At 40.9% G+C, this 15,885-nt stretch overlaps 2 protein-coding genes across 4 annotated transcripts; one reads left to right on the top strand and one right to left on the bottom strand.

The window, feature by feature from the left end:
* Nucleotides 1–332: 332 nt before the first annotated feature.
* moto (minamoto) lies at nucleotides 333–6,324 on the bottom strand. 3 transcript variants are annotated; one of them, XM_035996945.1, is made up of 8 exons: nucleotides 6,162–6,324; nucleotides 5,757–5,866; nucleotides 4,981–5,147; nucleotides 4,121–4,225; nucleotides 2,398–3,925; nucleotides 2,100–2,234; nucleotides 1,495–1,672; nucleotides 333–1,417 (listed from the first exon to the last, which is right to left on the bottom strand). In XM_035996945.1, exons 2-8 carry the CDS (start codon nucleotides 5,817–5,819, stop codon nucleotides 1,227–1,229), a joined length of 2,367 nt encoding a protein of 788 aa, XP_035852838.1. In that variant the 5' UTR covers nucleotides 5,820–5,866; nucleotides 6,162–6,324; the 3' UTR covers nucleotides 333–1,226. The 3 variants fall into 3 exon arrangements, with proteins under 3 accessions (XP_035852838.1, XP_031168633.1, XP_031168634.1); XM_031312773.2 differs by having other exon boundaries at nucleotides 2,398–3,928; nucleotides 5,757–5,871; nucleotides 6,162–6,322; XM_031312774.2 differs by having other exon boundaries at nucleotides 2,398–3,928; nucleotides 6,162–6,322.
* A 1,500-nt stretch (nucleotides 6,325–7,824) lies between these two features.
* On the top strand, nucleotides 7,825–10,473 carry fzd2 (frizzled class receptor 2). The gene has a single exon (XM_031312889.2). The coding sequence runs from the start codon at nucleotides 8,034–8,036 to the stop codon at nucleotides 9,660–9,662; it is 1,629 nt and encodes a 542-aa protein (XP_031168749.1). The 5' UTR covers nucleotides 7,825–8,033; the 3' UTR covers nucleotides 9,663–10,473.
* Nucleotides 10,474–15,885: the final 5,412 nt, after the last annotated feature.

The following is a 15,885-nucleotide window of genomic DNA, read 5'->3' as shown; positions in this document are numbered from 1 at the left end:
AAAAAAAATAAAAAAAAACAGCAATTTGGATTGCTTTATTTTAAAATTTTCCTTTTACAGAACAAGTAACGAGAAAAAACAACATGAACATTACAATGGCAGGGAATGGAACAACTCATTCACAAAGCATAGTCAGTGAATACGTGTACAGACTAATGCTGCAAGGGAGTTGTTGCTTGATGTAGCTTTGTAATGGATACAAGCTTGGTCCCTAGCTGACAAACTGTCACACTGATAAGAATATTATTTGATAATACTGTCTGAAATGAATCAGATGGAAAGTGTGATTATTACATTTCAATTTAAAACGCTGAAAGTTTCAGTATGTTTTGTTTCAGTTAAAACTTTTGACCAAATTAAACAGTTTTCTGATTACAGTGTTGAGATAACAGAAGAAAAAATAAGTTTCAGAAATTAACAAACTTTTCAGAAAACATTTTATAATTCAGCATGTTCATATTAAAGCAAGTCTTCAAAGACTTAACTGTATCCAGAGAATTCTTTTTTTTTTAACTTAGCTATATTACATTTCACTGATACACATATTTGTTATGTTTCTAATGGAAAATGTGATTAATACATTTAAAACAGTGAACTTAGTTTCCTCTGAAGTTTGAGTGTCTTTAGCACAGTTCAAACTTCACCAAATTGCAGATAAATAAATACAAAAACTCAGATTATAACATGTTACGGTTACATAAGAAAAAACTGAAGCTACAGAAATTAATTAGAACATTTTCGAAAAGATTGTAATATTTAGCATGTTTGTTTTAAACTACTGCCCTAATGATTCAATTATTGCTTTGGAATACCCAGAACTGAGGTTCCATTACATTCCAATAAATAAGTAAAACGATGAAGAATTCACTGAAATCTTCCTCATAAATAGTGCCTTTAAATACAACGGTGATGGAGCAAGATTCACGTTAATTTGGAACTGACACTAATTAAATGAAATGAAGTTGAGATGCAGCAGGATAAATTACATTTCATGCAATTCCTACACAACAAATGTTAGCCACCTGGAACTCCTAGGTGCCAAAAAGTGCAGCCATCATCAAGCTTCACATTACTCATTTCATATTCTGCAGTGATCACTGTGTTGCAGGTAAAATGTCACTATAGACTTTTTTGTTTGTTTTTTACATAACCCTGTTGCCTATGGGACATGTTTAATCTGGGCAGTGGTTTTCAAGACATTTAGCTCATGCTTGTTGCCTGCTAATTCATAACTTAAAAGAGTATCCCTCAAAGGGAGAGGAGCTCCTCTCTGTGTGTGTGGCCTCCCTGTTAACATGGTGGTCCTGCCTCTTGATAGGTTTTGGTAGTGTCATCTGGAGAGCAGACCACAGGGCTGTGCGGATCTTCCTCGTGGTAGCAGCAAGGTCCTTCAGTGCAATGACCAACAACAGGGTGTCTATGAAACAGAAGCGAGTTAGGACTGGCAGCATTTGAGAGAAAGGAACATATGCCTACCATTGCAATATGAGTTACCTTTGTCCTCTGTGAAATGGGCTCTCTGCCGCTGGTGTTTGGACATGCTGGCAATCTCCTCCTTGCGTCTCGCCTGGGCGATGCAAATAGCCATATGATGCCTGTTCAGTGCTGTGTGGATGCTCATATGGAGGGGAGTGTTGCACAGACACTCCATTTTATCCAGAAGGCTTGCTACCTGCAACACACCAACGCAATCAACCCTTATATTCCCCCCTCAGTCTTAGAAAATTAATTTCTTAATGTGGTATTCTACAAGCACGGACAAAGTGCTTACAGAATAACAAGCCATCACATAAACATAACTTCACAGAAATAGAAAATATATCAAAAAGACATTACAAAAGTTTACATTAACCGTTTGCCTTAATGAGGTCTTAGTTGTACTGTGTGTGTAAGTATGGTTTTTATTCAGGGTCCAAACTGATTTTTTTTTTTTAACAAACCTCCAGGAGACTGCATTAAAGGGAAGTAGTTTTCTCTTGATAAAACTCATGGGTGTGCAAAATAAAATTGCAAATATCACCTTCAGAACATAACAGGGCAGCTGTGACACAATTTGCCTGTAGATGGCAGTATGGAAGCAATTGATTCAGGGGTCTCACCCTCGCTTGTTCTCTCATCTGATTAACAATGAGTTGGTCCACTCTTGTGGGATTTGGTGGAGTTTTGGGTAGGTTAATGTTGGCCACTGCTGCACTTCTTTTACCAAGAAATGTCTTGGTAATGATGACCTCTGCCTAAAATAAAAAACAAACAAAAAAACAAGTGAGAACAACAGGCATCCCATAGCTAACAAAAATGAAAATACTGTATATTCCTAATTTGCAGAGTTCACCTAAACATAAATTGGGTGATAAAATCTTTGTATTTACGACACAAAATCAGACTTCGAAAGCATACCCTTTTTCTCTCCCGCTCCAAACACCTCCACTGCTCATAACACTCGTCCAGGTAGAAGTAAAGCTGGATCACAGGTCCTCCTTGATTCATCACCATTGAAGTTGTCATGGCTGAAGCCATGCCATGATAAGTGCTCTCTCCTCTGCAGGTCATCGTGTCACTAACATAGGGGTTGAAAGCTGCAGACTCATTGGCTGACATCCTATCACCCACATCCACGCCAGGAACACCGCTTCCATAGGGCAGTGTGGATCTAGAGCTGAGGTTAGAGGAGTTGATGGGCACGCTGGAGTACCTTCTGGGGTCATTCACAGGATACATGAAAGGCATGAGGTGCTGTGTATTCCCTACACTGACCATGCTGTTTTCGCCATCAAATCTCTGAGACTGCATGCTCCCCACGTGGTCAATGTATGGGTTTTGTGAGAGGGCCTGTTTCTTATCTCCCCCTCTCATGTTAGAGTTGGTTAGGGGTCTTGTGGAGAAGACTTCTCCTAGAAAGCCAGACATATGCATCCTCTTCTTTTCCCTCTGCATCTGTGGCTTGAGCTTGCTCTGTATCAGGCCCTGCTGGATGTGATATTTTGAATACTGGTTCATGCCTACGTTAATTGGGAGTGAAGTGTTCTCTCTGTGCATGATCAGGTTGCTTTGGTATTGGTTTGGACGGTTTAAAGATGCAGAGAATGGCTTGGGTGGCTGGAAGTATTCTGTGTTTTGTGGGCTGAAACCAGGTAGATCTTGAAAGGCATCACGCCTAAATGTTTGTTTCCTCACTCCACCATTTCTTTCCATCTGCACAGTCCCAGATTCTCCCACCAGCTGCTTTTGGGTCTCAATTGCAGGAGTACTCTGTGTTGACATTGCAGGACTGGTGATTTTCCATTGTTCGGCCATGCTGTCTTCATGGTGTGTGCCCACTGTCTGCCTGTGATTGTTTGGAAAGTCTCCATGACATAAGCTATCATGCTCACCAGCCATGAACGACTGAAAACTGCTGACCAGTTGATTAATGTCTTGTGGCCCATACTGCTCATTACTGGTGGGCTTTGCGCTGCTCTGGATGTACTGGTCTTCATAATAAGGATGAAAGCATGGGCTGTTCATTTCGCTTTGAGGTCTAAAGCCATTAATGGGGTCAGGGAAATTATTCATAGGCTGATTATTTCCTCTCTCACCTGGCATTTTGTCATATTTGCTTTGTTGTACATGTGACAAGTAGGTGTGTCCTGTGTTGGGTATTGGTAGACCTGGTGGCAGTTTCTGAGGACGGAGGGTGTAGCTGTCCCGGTCTCCATTAGGCAAATTAAAAAGCCATTGTTGATTGGTAGAAAGGCCATTGGACTGTTGATAAAACTCTTCAACATCTTTGTCCACTGACTGTCCCTGTGCTTTACTTAAAGCCTCACGGGATACATAGTTAGTAGGAAGTAGGGGGTTATGTTGCGTTTTAGCCTCTGATTGAAAATACTGCAGCAGTTCTTCTCTCAATGTCTTTGGAGACCAGACAGGATTACATGTGGGTAGGCTGCTGAAAGAAGAATCAAGGACTTTCTTTAGAAAACTACTACAACATATATGAAATATATTCTTTTTTTTTTATTAAATGTAGATTCAAAACTACAGCTATTTATTTTTGGCTGTTTATTAGCCATAAATCACACAATACATACTGTTATATATACCCAACTCTACAATGTAAAAACCTTAAACCCCGACATACCCTTCACAGTAGTAGCTGTCCTGTGAATCTGCTTCATCCAAAATGTTTGACACTAGACCCTGTAGATCAGTCTCTCCGTCACAGATAGTATTATCAGTGGGTTTTCTGCAAGGAAAATAAAACATGTCTCTAGAATTGCGCTCTTAACTTTTTCTTGGAGAGCATTCATTTTATATAGTATGGCTGACAACTTTCTTTGTTTTTCTTCCGCAATAAGACTTTCACCCAGTACATTTAACTAAAGATGTCACAAGAACCAATACTTCGCACCCAAGTCGATGCCAAAATTATGAAAACGTAACAGTACTTGTTTTTCTAGGTACCACAGGTATGCAATTCTTCCAAACCTGACGCAGGCAGCACATACGACTAAAAGTGTTCTATTCAGCCGCTAAATACCAAAGAATAAGAATGCCTACCGACATGGAAGAACAGTGAACAGCGAGTCATCTTAGGCAGACTGTCTGCAGTAAGCTTCTGGCTTTAGTACATTGACACCAACAGCTTTCACAAGTTCAACTGAAACTTAGTAGTCTGTTTCTCTCTGCCATTGTTTTTCACATACAGCCTAATGTTAGCTATGAAAGCTGACATTATATATATATAACTGCATAATTTCAGTTAATAGTTTTTTAAGATTTTTAAAGCTGACACAAAAAAAATGTCCCCAAGCTTATCCTTTGTATACTTATCCTGAAATACATATCATAAAGGAGTTAAGAAATGCAGAATTTTACTGGTATTGGTATTGACTACTTAAGTCCTGTGACATTCTTACATTTAACTACCTCTGAATCCCAAACCTATTTGATTAGACAGAATAGCAGTATGATTGCCCTAACATAGTTGAAAATGAATACCTGCTTTTAATGCTGTTCTGGGCACAATTGATAAGGCCATAGGGATCATCATGAGCATTGTGAGACCAGGGCATGTAGGATGCTGTGTTCTGTTCCTGTAGTGAGACACTGGGGATAGCCATGGAGGGCAATGCCACGTTGTTTCCACCACCTATATTTACACTGGCCTGAAAGAGAGAGAAGCATAGGTTAATCGATCTGAACCTCGCCTGAAAAAAACCGTTACTACTGTATTTTTCTTCCTTACACAAAGCAGACTGATGCAAATTACAGAATACACAAACCAGACAATTAAAGCTGAAATGATAGTTCGTCAATCAATTACTCCATTGGTAAATGATGAATCAGCAACTCCTTCGATAATAAAGAAATCTATTAAATTGTAAGAATGTGCTTCTTTTTTTGTTTAATACTATTGTAAAGTGAATATTTGGGGTGTTTTGATGGTTGGTCAGACACAAATTTCAATATTTTTTGGTATTTCACAGGCCACACGATTAATTGAGAAAATAATCGATAATGAAGATAGCTCGTTCCAGCTTTAAAGATAATAATCACACACAAAATACCATTAAGTAATGTTTTGCTATGAACTGAGACAAAATAAAATTGGTCGAACAAAGAGTTCAATTTAGCTTAACATTAGATGATACAATAGTTTTCCACCATTAATTGCACTATGATTAACTTCTAAAACAGGTGTATGGATACTGCTGCAAATATGCCATATTTAAAAATACCATAGCTATGACCCTAAAAGCATAACGTTATCTTACCTGACGCTGGTATGTAGGAAAGAGTGAGTTTTCAAATGTGCTCTGATGCCCGTCAAAGGCCATTCTGAACTCCCTTGAACTTGAACTGATTCTTTACTCCAATCACGTTACTGCTCTGGCAAAACACAATGTACTCGTTGTTAATATTTGATATAACCATGTGTGATAGGTTTGGGATAACATAGAAATTATTATCTTAACGTTACTGCTATTTCAGAGAAAGGAAATAACTTCGCCGATAATGTTAACGTCATGTAGCTAATGTAAGCTAGCAAGCTGCGATGCTGCCTTGGCTAATTTGGACTAAACTTTCACCCATACTCAAACTGCTTCCCTGCCAGTCAAATGTGGCTAACTTTGCCTACACAAACCAAGACATCCGAGTAAAATACAGGATTAGCCTACCTGCGAAAGTACAGTAACGTTAACGTTAACTTTTGGAGTTAAACAGTTTTCTTCACTGTCCGTACATTATCCCCAACTGCTCTCGTGCCCCCCTCTGCTTGTCCCCACAGAAGTTCGATGTTGCGCTCGAGACATGAGCTTACATTGGCTATTTTTCGTCCAATTGACATCAAGCAGGAGACCCAAGCGCATAGCAACATAGCAACCGTTAATATAATCCATGGTAGCAACCTATGATAGATAGGTATCCGTACGGTATCACACCCTCCCCCACCTCAGGCCATTGTGTAGTAGGCCTCCCTTATTTTTACTTTTTTAGTGGTAAGTGATTTTGGACACAGCCTGTGTAGTTCACAATGGCCTAAATCGACACACGTGGTCCTGTTATTATGCCCACCTGGAGGTTATCGATATGGTATAAATATATTTAAAGACATAATTATGTACACTATTATTTCTTTATTTTTTGTTGTTGTATTTGATATTATTATACTTTTCTTTCCCTAAATGCATTTTGCATGACTTTTTTTTTTTTACTTTATTGACTTTCTATTGCATTGTAATGATTGCATTATTTGCAGCATTTGTATACTTGTATTCCAATTCAGTTCTGTTTAGCTTTTTTCACTTCCGTTTAATTGAAGACTCAGTTCAAATAAAATGCATTTCACTTCAACTTAATCAAGTTGACAAAATACATTTTACGAAATTACTAGTACAAAATTACTACATAGGCCTACATGAAGATACAAGCGATTAACAATGAATAACCCAACACCAGTTTGATTGATATGCCCTTGAGTCCACAATAAAAAAAATAAAAAATAAAACCTTTAGCAAGATAGAAGAAGAAAAAATAGATATTTTATTAAAACAACCCAAGTTGATATTCCCTGGATTCCACAACAAAACATGGGAAAGTCTACTCCCTCTCTTCCTCCTCCCATGAACATTAGGCTACTTCAAGGGGAATTTGAAAGTCTGCTTGGACCCATAGACAGTATATAAGAAGCTTGGGCCACGCAATCCAGCTGTGGAGCTGGAAAGTTTGACAATATTAGCAAAAAGACGACCAGTGCAAAAGCGACATTACCTTCAAAATAAAAGCATACACTTTGTCAAATTTACACACTTGGCATATAAAAGGTAAGAACATGACCTTTTCTTAGAAATAGATAACATCATTGCCCTTAACTAAAAAACCAACATGATGCTGTATTTAATTGTTCCTGTAATGTATAACATCAATAGTATACTGGACTGATGAATGCAATTGATATAAATACATTATTACTATTATTATAGGCTACTTAATTACTATTCTTATTATTGTAGTAGTCGTAGTAGTAGTCTTAGCAGTAGTCGTAGCAGTAGTAGCCTTGTAGTAGTAGTAGTAGTAGTAGTAGTAGTAGTAGTAGTGTAGAAGTAGGCTAGTAGAAGTAGGGATTAAAATTAACTTTCGGGTTCACATAGGTTTTAGCTTAGTAGCCTTCAAGCAAAATTATAACAATATAAATAAATATTATCGTTAATTATATTAAATATTTGTACAATGCCGGTCACTTGGCATACAATTCTACAGAGAAGTCATATTCACGTTTATTTTGATAGCTTTTACCGGAAGTTACTTTTCTCATTGTGGCTACCTTGATGGTGTTGAGGGAACAGGAGTTGTGGAAAAGAAAAAAGTCAGCCAACAGTGTTCAAAGCGGAGACCAATGCAGTCAGAGAGCAGCGTTCAGGTTTTCACCAGCTTTTTCCCCCTTTGTAAGTTATTCACTTTCAATAGTTGCTTGCAGAACTGATATGGGACATACTAAACAAGTTTACAGTAATTAATCGGGCTAAAATTTCTGTCTTAAACCTTGGAAGATGATTTTTTGGAAGACTGTTGCACTCCTGCTGCCTTTGCTGATATCAGCCCAGTATCAAGGGGACAACGGAATAGTCGTCCCGGAGCATGGATTTTGCCAGCCGATTTCAATACCTCTGTGTACGGACATAGCCTATAACCAAACCATCATGCCCAATTTAGTGGGCCATTACAACCAGGAGGACGCAGGGCTCGAGGTGCACCAGTTTTACCCTCTTGTAAAGGTACAGTGCTCGCCCGAGTTGAAATTTTTCCTGTGCTCCATGTATGCGCCTGTGTGCACAGTTTTGGAGAAGGCCATTCCTCCCTGCAGGTCAATCTGCGAGAGAGCCAAGCAGGGCTGCGAGGCTCTCATGAACAAGTTTGGCTTTCAGTGGCCGGACCGACTGCGCTGCGAGAACTTCCCAGTGCTGGGAGATGGACAGATCTGTGTGGGCCAAAATGATTCCTCTCCCGCGACCGTCACACCCATCACGCCTGTCCGGGGCACCCATGACTTGACCACGGCCCCCTCACATAGGCCTTTCCGTTGCCCGCCTGTTCTCAAAGTACCAACATATTTGAATTATAAGTTTTTAGAGGAGAAGGACTGTGCAGCTCCCTGTGAGCCCTCAAGGAGCGGTGGGAACATGTTTTTCAGTGACAAAGAGATTCATTTCTCCCGCATATGGATTCTGGTCTGGTCTGTGCTTTGTTGTGCATCTACATTATTCACAGTAACCACCTATTTAGTTGACATGCAGCGCTTCAGATACCCTGAGCGACCTATCATCTTCCTGTCTGGCTGCTACACTATGGTCTCCATAGCCTACATAGCTGGCTACTTCCTGGGAGACAAAGTGGTGTGCAATGAAGGCTTCAGCCCAGAAGGCTATAAAACTCTGGTCCAAGGCACCAAAAAGGAAGGTTGCACCATCCTCTTCATGATGCTCTATTTCTTCAGCATGGCCAGCTCCATCTGGTGGGTCATCCTGTCTCTCACCTGGTTCCTGGCAGCAGGTATGAAGTGGGGCCATGAGGCTATTGAGGCCAACTCTCAGTATTTTCACCTGGCAGCCTGGGCAGTGCCAGCCGCCAAGACCATCAGCATCCTGGCCATCGGGCAGATCGAGGGTGATGTGCTCAGCGGTGTCTGCTTCGTCAGTCTCAGCAGCCTGGACCCTCTACGAGGCTTTGTGTTGGCCCCTCTCTTCATTTATCTCTTCATCGGTACCTCTTTCTTGCTGGCCGGCTTTGTGTCACTGTTTCGAATCCGCACCATCATGAAACACGATGGCACCAAGACAGAGAAGCTGGAGCGACTGATGGTGCGGATTGGGGTATTTAGCGTGCTCTACACCGTCCCTGCTACCATTGTTATTGCCTGCGTCTTCTATGAGCAGGCCTTCCGCCCCCACTGGGAGCGCAGCTGGGTCAGCCATAACTGCAGAAGCCTGGCCATCCCCTGCCCTATGCAGACCGGGCCCCGCATGACTCCAGACTTTACTGTCTACATGATCAAGTACCTGATGACACTGATAGTGGGTATCACCTCTGGTTTCTGGATCTGGTCTGGAAAGACTCTACACTCCTGGCATAAGTTTTACACAAGGCTGACAAATGGCAAACATGGAGAGACCACTGTGTAGAATAAAGGGGCATCCAAATGTTGCTGGGACTAATTTGTGTATTGTTACCTGTTGCTCATGTGATAGGTAGGTAGCACAGTGAGTTGCTCTAGGTCTTACAGCATTTTGTCCGCCTCAGCTTTATAGCCACACATGCATGCCAAACTGAGGGTCAGGGTTTGACAAAAGGGCAAGCTGGATAAACAAGGACTGAGTCTGACTGTCTGAACAAATAACAAGCATGACTATGGATGCCATGTGCTGAAATGCTCTCCCTCCCCCTCTCTTAAAGCCACCATGAGCTCAAGGCGAGTGATAATCCAGCAGCCAAGAGCATAGAGAACAGGGGAAAGAATGCGGTGGAAGAATGGCAGTTTATTCTCTCTGTTAACATGTCAAATGTAATTAAATGAAATTGTAAATAGTATTTGTAAAAACCCGAAATTATATATTTGTATTTATAGAAAGTAAATACTTTTCCTTATCTGCCAGTGTACCTGCTTTACTTTTGCACTGTAAGAATGCCACATGTCGGAAATCTAGACATGCTCCTTTTTTATTATGATTATTAATTACTGGTTATGAATAACATTGTTTTTTATGCATTAAAAGAACATTTCAGTCAGTTGGATGGTATCCAAGAAGCTTTTTCAGTTTACCCCACTGTACTGTCACTCATTTCTGCACATATAATCAAAATTATGATCAAATTACTTTAAATCTTATGCTTGATTTTAGTTCAAAAGGGAGAACTGAATTGTTTTTCTTTACTTTTTCCCTTGCTAATGTTCAGTATTCTTCAGTAATTAAATAATGTTGTGATAAGAAGTTACTTTCTTTGATCAAAGAACAGCCATGTTGTTTTCTCAAGTGGGTGAGGATTGTGTCACACCTGAACATCTGTTGCCTCAGAGTGGCAGGCAACAGTAAAAGAGATTTTTGGAATTCTTAATGGAAGTGAGCTTCTTACACAAGACTGTGGCCCTCTAGGAAACACAAGGATCGAGTTTATAATGAGACAATTGAACACACCTCTCTTCTTATAATCACTCAAATTCTCAATATATTCTGAAATATTTGACATCTGCATGTTTTGTGTCTGAGAAACTGGTGGCAGCCTGTATGAATGCTTTCTCACACATGTACGCTAACATCGCCTTCAAGCGTTAAACAAAACAAGAAACCTTTTTTAGCCTGTTGTAAGAGAGGGCTTGGTTAAATAAACAAGAGTCATCTGGCAAGAAAAGTCTGTGCTGTGGCATAGGTGTGACAATGTAGCCTGTCTGTTTTGGGGAAGGGAAAACAAGGGTGTTCAGGTTTGCTGTAGTGTTACTTCTCTGGAGCTACTGTTGCTCTGTGCCAAGTTGGAATCCCCCAAGCCATGCATGGCTGGAACAGAACCTTCACTGCTGTGATGTCATGAAGTAGATGGGTGTGTTGGAGAAAGTTGATCCTCTTGCCTCAGAGCGAAGGCTTTGGGCTAGAAGCAGGCGTTCAACAATTGCACGCACATACAGTACAGTATTGTGTGCATTTGTATTGTTACTGAAACGGTAAGACACATAATCACTATATTAGGCTGTAGCTCTCTAGGTTATAGTATAGTTACTGACACAAGCATATAGCAGAGCCTTTATGGACCTCTTATATCTCATGACCTGTTGGACACGATGATGTTTGTCTTTCTTGTATCCGTATCTAGGTGTTGAATAAAGAAATGTTGTAATAACAGACAGGTAAGAGTGATTAAAGGTAGAAACAGATACTCCGAGGGGGGGAAAACCATAAATCTACTCTCTTACACCCCCTCTGCCTCCACCCTCATTCCCTCTCTCTGCTCAGATGAATGGGGGGAATGCGAGTGAGTCAGTGGAGCGGTGCTGGGCCTTTGCCTAGTGACAGACAGTCTCCTGTGTGCTGCTCACTTCAAAGCGCTGCTGAAACCTGACTAGCTCCTTGTAAACAGTGCCGCCTGGCCCGAAGGCCCACTTCCTGCGCTTAACTCAACTTAATGGCTTGTTTGTTTGGCTTTGCACCGAAGCAAAGAAACGAATGAAGAGCGAGAGAATGAAGAGAAGCGGCATGGGGTGGGGTGCTGGTGGTAAAGAGATTGTTTTAGGGTTTAGGGGAGGAGGGGTCTGGAGAGCATGATGGAAAATTTGGTAGTATTTGGTTGCTTTTGTCTTTCTCCAGGGAAAATCAACAAAGAGAGGGAGAAAAGAAGAAAACAAATGAGGAGACGTGACTGTGATTTTGTGGATATTTCAACTGAAACTTTGAATCTCAGGCCGTTAAACTAAATGGAATCAGATGCTCTGCATTTTAGTTATGCCAGGAAAAAAGCTTTTCACAAAGTAATTTTCTCTCAGTAAATCTTAATGTGTTGTGTTTTTTTTTTTACATAAACATTACCTGGTGGACTTCTCAATACATGAAGAGAACTGTAAGACATCCAGGTTTATAATTAAAACATCTACTGTATCAAACTATTCATATTAAGAGGTGGTAGCTGTCTAAAGTAGATCCTTGTCTCTTTCATGTCGTTGCCCAGTTTTTCAGTGTCAGCCGTCTCCCATGTTGTTGATCTCATATCTTAAATCTTGCATGTAGACGTTTCCTGCTTGCTTAAAGGCAAGAAGGGACAAGCCGAGGATTGGGGGTAAGACAGGAAGAACACTCCTTGAGTTGATATGATGTCGCTCTTATTGGTATAAGACCTTGGCATGTCAGAAAGGGATCATATTGTTAGTCGCAAGCACCAGTGTTCTCACTGTTGTTGTGGAGCCTTTCTTTTAATGTATAACAATTATATCATGCCTATGAAGGGGGTTGCAACACACACAAAGGAAATCAGGATTGAGGAAAAGAGAAACAAAGAAAGAAAAAAAACTACCAAGACATGTAGTAAGTCTGTTTCTAATCAAATCTTGGCACAAACTCAAGAAGAACTCATGCTCTGATGGCTAACACTGGATTAGTTGCAGTCATACATTATCCTAACCATAGGCGAGCAGCTGAGATTTTCCAGAGCACATATCTATCTGTCTAGCTCTCCCTTGAAATCTCAACAGGAAGTGCAATATGTTCTTTCTCCTCCTATCATTGCTTTCAGAGGCGGCCACTGTGAGTGGGATGGAGCGTAACAAGTTGGCAGGAGACCGAAGGTTTAAATGTGCATTTCAGTTTCTGACTTGGATTCAGGGCCTCAATCCATAAATACTGGTGCTGACAGTCACCATGAGGAGGTGTCCTGTTTTTCTCCATTTATCTTTTGTCCACTAAAATCCCTTTTTTTTTTTTATCTTGACAGCCGTGTAACTCTTGTTGAATTCAGAGCCATATTTTTCACTGAAAAGTATATATCATACCACAGTTGTTTTTACTGTTGAAAAACTACAAAATGAAATATATCTTAAGGAATTTAATTCTTTTAATAACACTATGGTGATTTGTCCTCCTATCTCTTTAAGGCTTGCATCATGCCGTACGAAATGTCCTGCTGTTCGTACCTTTTTGCCTAAATACTCAAATCAACATGCGGGCTTCATATTGGAGCAGAGAGCAAATATAGTAGAAATTGTGGAAAGTTCAGCCCATCAAGCTTTCTAACTTTGCATTCTTGGTGGTTCATTTTCATGCCTCAGGCACACCATTTGTCTGGGATTGTATTGCTCATAAGAGCACGGACCACTCAGGGGTGGCTTTGACAAGGTAACAAGGCTGGTAGGGACTGCTACTCTGCAATGTTAGGGGAGTTTATTTGCCCTCTGTCCTGGAGGGCGAGGGTGCACTGTATCAGGGTAGAAAATGAGGGAGTGCCTCGGAGCCTCTCCAGCTGCTGAGCAGAGAGGTGCCGACAGCTGCGTGACAGATATTTTGGGACTTTGCAGCACGCCTGGGATAATAATGGGCTTGATTGGGAGGAGTGTGTGTGTGTGGAGGGGATGGGAAGGAATGGTTAATGTGCATCCAGACACCACAGTGTGTACACAACAGTGTCACTCTCGTAAACTTTCGGGGTGATGGTGCCAGTAGAAAATGACAGCACGAGTAGTTATGAAGTGTCTGGTGTTTTAAGCTACTGCGTTATGTCATTGTTTTATAACTTTTTACATTTATTGAAATTTGATGATGGTTTATTAGGTTGCAAAGTTTGAGCTGAGCAGCCATAGAAACTAGACAAGCGTTTACCTGTTATTATCAGGGTATATATATTATCATGCAAACCCCCTGCACAATAGTTTGGTATAACAATATCTGGTTCTCAGACATGAAGCTACCGAGCTGGATCACCTTTCAGAGTATGAATACACTGATAGCCCAAAGCATTCTGTTCGACGTGTCATGTTTCATCCATGTCTTGTAATGAATCTAGAGTATGTTGTACACTACTTAGTATGGCTATTCTGTCATAATTTGACCTATATGCATAGACATTTGCAATATCAGTAGATACAATGACACCTTTATTAAATTCAGGCCGAAGGGAGTTTTGTAGGCTAGTTATTCTTTATCCATATTTGAATGCATCAGGGACTAAAAAGTGAGTCTAGAAAGCCACACAATTCGACAGTTGTGCAAGTAATCACTGAGCGTTTAATTGATGAGTCAATTAACCCCCTGCAGATACATTACATGGCAGTAAAATCTTTCTTATTGGCCCGTTAATGCAATGATGCAGCACTCTGAACATCTGAATTTCCAGGTAAACAAGGTATGTTACACAGAACGACGAAGCTTTAATCCAGTCTGTGGCCATAGTGACTCTCCCGTGGGCCCCAGTAAGGCCTCAGGCTTTGACGATGACTTATTGAGTCGGCTCCTCTCTGGCGAGCGCCCCCCCCCCCTGTTTTAATGGAAGCGCTCTTAACAGCACTTCTGAGGAATTTACAGCCCTGGCCCCGTCGCTCTCTCGTCCAGGAGAGGAAGGGAAGCACGCTGCAGCCTTGTCTCTACAGAGCCGCAGCAGTGGAAATGTACAGCTTCAGGCAAGGTGGCAGCAGAGCTCCTGTGTGAGCGTGTGTGTGTGTGTGTGTGTGTGTGTGTGTGTGTGTGAGCGTGTGTGCCCATCTGTCTCTCTATATCTGTGTGTGTATGTGTTCACTTGGCTGTATGTGCTTTCTGAACTTGTGTTCATGTTTGTAATCCAAGTGAATGAGTGAGTGGTTGAAGGAGGGCTCCAGTTCTGTAGGTTCTCTCTGTAATTTCACTCTCTGCACAGCATAATCGCTTCCATGTGGGCCCTCACCAACAAGAGTGGTGGAGGGGCCTCATTGCAAAGGTGGGAGTTAAACGCATCGACTCATACAGGCTCACAAATGCTCTCTCTCATGGAAAAGGACTGCCAAGGACTGTAACATTCTCACCAATGTAACAAAAGCCCAGAAGATTAAATTATTCTTTGGTGAGGTTATTAAAAATGATATCTGACTGGGTCTTACTTTAATCCTGTGTAATGTAATTTTTTGAAGGATTTTTAGAGTTGGATTCAAGAACAGAAAAATACTGTGCATAACATGTTTTGCCATTGGCATATCAAACCACAAATATGTAACGTCTCAGACCTTTGTACAAACAAGATACAATTTTAATATTCCAATCTCTCACTTTGTAAAATAGCAGGAAGGCTGGTATGCCTACTTTATGCTCATTAGTGATTTCCTTTAGATATATTGAGGAGTATAGTGGTTTTCCTTTGCATCCTGTTTCTTTGGCTCCCACTACACTTCACATGTTAAACTGTTGGCCTGGGATGCCCCGAGGACTGCTGGGCCAGACAGTCACGGTCAATGTGTGAAACCAACAGAGCGGAAAACAGGTCATTTTGCACAACAGGGTCAGCATTTAAAGACACCCCCACAGAGCTCATTTGCCATTTCAGCCGCAGGGACGAGAAACTATAAAAAGGTACAAGAAATCCTGATATGAGAGAGATGGTATTTTAGGAAGTATGTACAAGTCAGAAAATGCAAAGACACGGACGGTGATCCGAACTGAGACTGAGTTCTAAAGTCAACATTTGGAGTTTAAGCATTTGATTCAAAGATCTGATTACAGTAATAAGTAATGTTAATATTGATATGGTGAACAACACCCCCTGCTGTGTCAGCTCATGTACTGCTACAATGCACTCATTAGCACACAAGTTAAGCATACAAATAAAAAATAAAAAAAGCATGATTAAATTGTCCCTTAGCATTAAAATATGCAGATATTTGGTGTCATGTTAGTTGTGACCTTGCAT

The sequence above is a fragment of the Sander lucioperca genome, chromosome 21 (assembly GCF_008315115.2).
Source record: "Sander lucioperca isolate FBNREF2018 chromosome 21, SLUC_FBN_1.2, whole genome shotgun sequence".
Lineage (NCBI taxonomy): Eukaryota > Metazoa > Chordata > Actinopteri > Perciformes > Percidae > Sander > Sander lucioperca.
Note: the sequence above shows the minus strand (reverse complement) of the source record. Positions and strands in the feature narration are given on the sequence as shown.

Coding starts and splice junctions, on each gene's coding strand:
- fzd2 (XM_031312889.2), top strand. CDS start 8,034: ATGATTTTTTGGAAGACTGTTGCACTCCTGCTGCCTTTGCTGATATCA.
- moto (XM_031312773.2), bottom strand. CDS start 5,819: ATGGCCTTTGACGGGCATCAGAGCACATTTGAAAACTCACTCTTTCCT. Junction 4,226..4,980: donor CAGAACAGCATTAAAAGCAG/GTATTCATTTTC, acceptor TTTTCCTTGCAG/AAAACCCACTGATAATACTA. Junction 2,235..2,397: donor TGGAGCGGGAGAGAAAAAGG/GTATGCTTTCGA, acceptor TTTTTATTTTAG/GCAGAGGTCATCATTACCAA.